We start from the raw sequence: 6,000 nt of genomic DNA, 5'->3' as shown, positions 1-6,000 counted from the left end.
GGACGGTGTAGTCCAAAATAGCTGTGCTGGCTGGGGCTGATGGGAGTTGTAGTACAGATCACCTGGAGGGCACAGGGTTGGCAAGGGTTGTTGCAGGGGTTGGCTCATGGAGGACTCAGCTGGAGTCCCTTGCCAAGGCCATTGAAAAGCCAGCTCCTCCCTTAAAATAAAAAATATAAATGGTGGTGCAATTCAATCACACTTCAACCACTCCTTGAGAGTGTGGCAACGTCACGGGGAGAGCCATTTCTAGAGGGTTTTCCCCGGCGTCTCATCAGCAACCTTCTTGATTTTTTTGTGTAATTGTTGTACAGATCCAGTAAGACACTCTGGGGAGGGCTTATGAGGGAAGAGGCAGCGACAAAGTCAGGAGTCCCAAGCGGGAATAATCTCAGACATCTGGACAGGATGGAATTGGGCCAGCGTCCCAGAGGGTCAACCACTTGCCACGTCAGGGCCGTCTGAGGATGAGTTCCTGGGGACAGCGCAAATGTGGAACACACCTGAGGAGAGAATGGGGAAGCCAGTGAATCACGAGAATTATAGTTATTGTTCTTATTTATAATTTATTACCTGCCCTTCACCCTAAGGTCCCAGGGCAGGTTACAATAATTCAAGTCCAATGTTAAAAACAGTTTAAGACAACTTAAAAAGCTCAGAAATAAGGTGGGTCCTAAAAATAGACACCTCGTGTGTCAAAGGCCAGGGTGTGCTTCAGCATTTGTTGGAAGTTGTGTAATGAAGGTGCCTGGGCATACTTTTGTGGGCAGCTTAGGGGCTGCCACAGAGAAGGCCCTCTCCTGGCCTGCCATCCCCAAGCTTTCAAAGGTAGTAGAAGTAGCAAGTGGGCACCCTGTCCTAACCTTAGCATAAATTAATAACATAGGGGGGGAATGCAAATAAATTCCTTTGGAAAAACCTTATTATTATTATTATTATTATTATTACCATATTATTATTTTTTATTTATTTATTTATTTATTTATTTATACCCCGCCCATCTAGCTGGGTTTCCCCAGCCACTCCGGGTGGCTTCCAACAGAAATATTAAAATACAATAATTTATTAAACATTAAAAGCTTCCCTAAACAGGGCTGCCTTCAGATGTCCTCTAAAAGTCTGGTACAGTGGTACCTCTACTTACGAATAGCTCTACTTACGAATGTTTCTACTTACGAATGGAGCACCGTCCGCCATTTTGGATGTGGTTTAGATAGGATTTTTTCTACTTACAAATTTTTAGATAGGGTTGCTTTGACTTATGAATTTTTTCTCCCAATGCATTCCTATGGGATTCGACTTACAAATTTTTCAGCGTACGAATGTGCGTTCGGGAACGCATTAAATTCCTAAGTAGAGGTACCACTGTAGTTGTTTTTCTCTTTGACATCTGGTGGGAGGGCATTCCACAGGGCGGGTGCCACTACCGAGAAGGCCCTCTGCCTGGTTCCCTGCAACTTGGCTTCTCGTAGCGAGGGAACCGCCAGAAGGCCCTCGGCACTGGACCTCAGTGTCCGGGCAGAACGATGGAGGTGGAGACGCTCCTTCAGGTATACTGGACCGAGGCCGTCCCTTGGATCTAGTAGACAGCTGAAGTTAGGTGAGGAGACCCATGTTTGGGGTGCAGAAACTGAGGGGCACTCTTGGTACCTGCCGAGATGGTGAGGATGACAGCGATCCATCCCAGAATGTAGGACCAGGAGAACCTCCATTCGGCGTAACGCTTTCCGTAGAAACTCACTGTCACTCCCGTATACACCGAGATACCCAGCAAAGCAAAGAGTCCTGGAGGGAGGAAGAGTAGACAGGGAAGAAGCCCAGAGTGAGGTTGTGGGGGGGATCATCCCATTCCACACATCCCATTTTCTCAGCAAGGACCTTTGGCCAACTGTTGGGATTTTTAGGGTTCTTGCAAGTAGAGGTTTGGGGGTTATCGGAGCAGAAATGCCACACAAAAATTCTGAAGGGCTGGCAAGTGGATCTGGGAGTGGGGAGGACAGGCAGAGTCAGCCGGGGGCTGACAGCTGCCCTATGCATAGCAGGCTAGTGTTTCTGCTCTGGGTTGTTCAATAATCTGGATTCCTCCAGCCTGCTGCACATGTTATGTATTCAGTGGCCTGTGTTTCCCTCAGCTTGAGTTTTGGACTAAGGATTCTGAGCCCCTGTGTTCTGATTTGATACATGACATCCAAATCACAGAACATTTCAGGATTTGGGCCTCTGCCATTGTCCCTTAAACTCTGAGTTATGATTTGCAACTTGGAAGTTTGGACAGCCAATCAATTTGGGAGTTGTCCAGTTCTGTTTGTTTAATAAAGGTTCTTGCTGTTATCACTGTGTCTTGCCTCGTGGGAACCCACCTGCACTTCAGCACATACAGTGGTATCTCTGGATACGTACCTGATCCATTCTGGGGTGCCGTTTGCACCCCAAAAAGTACGTATCCGGAGCGGCAATAGAGCACATGCGCGAAGCCCCGATTGAGCATTTCTGCACATGCGCAAAGCATGTAGACCGCTTCTACAGCCCTATGCGACTTGGGACCCTCGTACCTACGGGACCGCCTCTCCTGGTATGCCCCACGGAGGACCTTAAGGTCCACAAATAATAATATTCTGGAGATCCCAAGTCATAAGCTGGCTAGATTGGCCTCTACTAGAGCCAGGGCCTTTTCAGTACTGGCCCCAACCTGGTGGAACGCTCTTTCCCAGGAGACCAGGGCCCTGCGGGATTTGTCATCTTTCCGCAGGGCCTGCAAGACAGAGCTGTTCCGCCTGGCCTTTGGGTTAGACTCAGCCTGACCCCTGTGTTTTCCTCCCTCATGGCTTGGATTTATGGCCTACTTGAAATGAGGCTGCACTTTAAATTTTAATACTGTATTTTAATCTGTATTTTAATTAATTGTTTTTATGTTTTATTGTAATTCTGTTGGTGTCAGCCGCCCTGAGCCCGGTTTTTGACTGGGGAGGGCGGGGTATAAATAAAAATTTATTATTATTATTATTATTATTATTATTATTATTCTGCACATGCGCATGCGGTGGAACCCGGAAGTAAACACTTCCGGGTCCGCCGAGTACTTAACATGAAAATGCGCAACCCGCAGCTAACGCAACCCGAGGTATGACTGTACCTGCGATCAAGAGCGTGATTCCTGCAGAGCGAGTGCGTGTGGATCGGGCACTACTGGAGTAGCTGGTCAGCCCCAATATGATCCCGGCGAAGGAGGAGAGGATGGAGAGGAGCATGAAGGCTCTGGTGGCATCCCAGAATGCTGTGCAGGGAGGAAGGCACAGTGAGAAGCAGCAATCTGGAGATGCAGGCTGGGCAAGGGCAGGGGGGCGGACTTGCAGGGATAGTTGTTGCCAGCCCAGCCCAGCCCTGCCTCCAGACTTAGGCTAGAGGTTTAGGGGTTTCTCCTCTGCCTCCTCAATATGGGGCTCAGCGACAGAGCACATCCTTTGCGTGCAACCCCCTGTTCAATTCCCAGCCGCTGTCGGTAGGCGTGAGAGGCCAGCCAGAGACTTAGCTCAACCTCAAGTGGGGTTAGGAACACAGGAATCTGTCCATGTAGCTCAGTATCGTGCACACCAACCAGTGGCAGGTAGATCTTTACCTGGAGGTGCTGGGGATTGCATGCAAAGCAGATGCTCTACAGCCACAGCCACAAAACCCTATCAAGGTGACCACAGCAGAAGTGGAGGGGATCACAATATGCAGGCACACAAATTCTGGCATGTAAAATGAGCTTATATCAACAACCATGTCGGATTTTAGAGTTGGAATGAGCCATTCAGCTTGAAACACAAAATTAATCCGAGTTCCCCAATTGTGAGGAAAGTACTGGAGATGTAAATCAGGATCATCTATCCCTGTAAAAATTACAGTATAGAAGGACATGTGTTAACATTTGAACTGGGCCACTTTTGCAAAGACTGATTCTCTGGTTGTCAGGGCAGCCTGCTAGCTACACTTGGCTTCCATAACTGCTTATGGCAAACCCAGCCATGAAAAAACATCTAGGAACATTAGTGTTGCTAAATAGGTTGATAATTATTACTAGGCTGTAGACCAGTGGTGAGCAAACACCTTTTTCCATTAATTAGCTAATGAATTTTGCAAACTGGGATCTAGAAGTCCCTCTTTAACATAAAGGTAAAGGTACCCCTGACTGTTAGGTCCAGTCTAGTCCAGACTCTGGGGTTGCAGTGCTCATCTTGCTCTGTAGGCTGAGGGAGCCGGTGTTTGTCCATAGACAGCTGCTGGGTCATGTGGCCAGCATGACTAAGCCGCTTCTGGTTCACCAGAGCAGCGCACGGAAATGCCGTTTACCTTCCCGCCAGAGCGGTACCTATTTATCTACTTGCACTTTGACATGCTTTCGAACTGCTAGGTTGGCAGGAGCAGGGACCGAACAACAGGAGCTCACCCTGTCACAGGGATTCGAACCGCCGACCTTCTGAGTGGCAAGCCCTAGGCTCTGTGGTTTAACCCACAGCGCCACCCACGTCCCAAAAAGCTAAGGATAGGTTAGCCCAAATCTGTTGAGGATACATTTAGGCAAAGCTGGTCACTGATTGCAAAAGGCGGTCTGGAGAGTTGAATCTACAAACTGACCCCATGGCTACATTGTCAGCCCAATTTTTGTATTAAAAAAAAAATTACTCTGCATTGTGTGTAACCTCTTGCATGGCTGGCCCAATAACTATTCCACAACTGTGATTTTGGACCAAAATGGCTACCTTTGCTCTTTATGTACCCACAAAGACAATGACTGGCCCAAGGTCACCCTGTGAACTTCATGGCCAAGTGGGGATTTGAACCCTGGTCTGTCCCAACTCTTGGTCCAATGCTCTAACCCAGGCATCCCCAAACTGTGGCCCTCCAGATGTTTTGGCCTACAATTCCCATGATCCCTAGCTAACAGGACCAGTGGTCAGGGATGATGGGAATTGTAGTCCAAAACATCTGGAGGGCCGAAGTTTGGGGAAGCATGCTCTAACCACTACACCACCGCTGGTTCTCTCACACACTGGCTTCCTGCTCAGAAGCGGGTTGCCCTCATGCTAATCATGTGTTCTCATAGGCAGCACGAACCATTTTTCATATGAGGGATCCAAATGCAGTAAATAGCCTTTTTCTTAAAAGTTGCCTCTTGTGCAGCACCCCATTACCGAGTGTGATGGTGTGGGGGTGGCACTTGTTCCCCACACAGAACCGCCAGAGGCCTTGGTTGCTGAGGTTGCCTGAGTAGCGGTACTGCATCCAGAAGTCTGTCGCCGTGGCAACGATGAGGAGGACCAGGCCAGAGGCTGCACACAACAGCCCACCTCCCATCAAGTTGAACATCACGGACCACTCGCTGGTCTGGGGCTCGGGAGGAGGGCCTTCCTCCTGCAGAAGGACCAGAGGGGAAGGGTCTGCCTGGGGGAGGGCAGGGTGTTGTGGGTAAGGAGAGAAGAGTTATCCCCACCAGGTATTAAATTATTCAAAAAGAGAAAAACTGAATTCTAGGAACTGTGTCATTTAAGCAAAGCAAAGCATTTTTTCCCCAGCCCCCCCCCACTTTATTTTGTTTTTGCTAATCCTGAGAAGAGACAAGTACACAGCTCAAAGACCATCTATCACCCCACAAAATCATATTCAGCTGAATACATTTCCTGATTCATACAAGAAGACTCTTCCCTCCTGTGGTTCCCAAAAAGTGGTATTCAGAAGCATTGTGGCTTCTGATCGTGGAGGCAGAGTGTAGCCATTGTGACTAGTAACCACCGATAGCCTCTTTTAAAGCCACCCAAGTTTGTGGCCATCACATCACCCTGTGGGAGCAAGTTCCATGGTTTAACTATGCACTGCATGAAAAAAAGACTTTATTTTCCCTGCCCTGAATCTTCCAACATTCAGCTTCATTGCATGCCTCAGGACTCGGCAAGATTGGAAAAGAAAAAGCGTTTTATATGCGTTGTATATGTGATATAACAGTGTGACACCAGATGGCGC

At 48.3% G+C, this 6,000-nt stretch overlaps 1 protein-coding gene across 1 annotated transcript; it reads right to left on the bottom strand.

The window, feature by feature from the left end:
• Nucleotides 1-435: 435 nt before the first annotated feature.
• Nucleotides 436-5,349, bottom strand: LOC118076597 (lens fiber membrane intrinsic protein-like). Its single transcript, XM_035099461.1, has 4 exons — nucleotides 5,175-5,349; nucleotides 3,134-3,274; nucleotides 1,651-1,785; nucleotides 436-503 (listed from the first exon to the last, which is right to left on the bottom strand). The coding sequence occupies exons 1-4, from the start codon at nucleotides 5,347-5,349 to the stop codon at nucleotides 436-438; spliced, it is 519 nt and encodes a 172-aa protein (XP_034955352.1).
• Nucleotides 5,350-6,000: the final 651 nt, after the last annotated feature.

This window comes from Zootoca vivipara, chromosome 17 (assembly GCF_963506605.1).
Source record: "Zootoca vivipara chromosome 17, rZooViv1.1, whole genome shotgun sequence".
NCBI lineage: Eukaryota > Metazoa > Chordata > Lepidosauria > Squamata > Lacertidae > Zootoca > Zootoca vivipara.
Note: the sequence above shows the minus strand (reverse complement) of the source record. Positions and strands in the feature narration are given on the sequence as shown.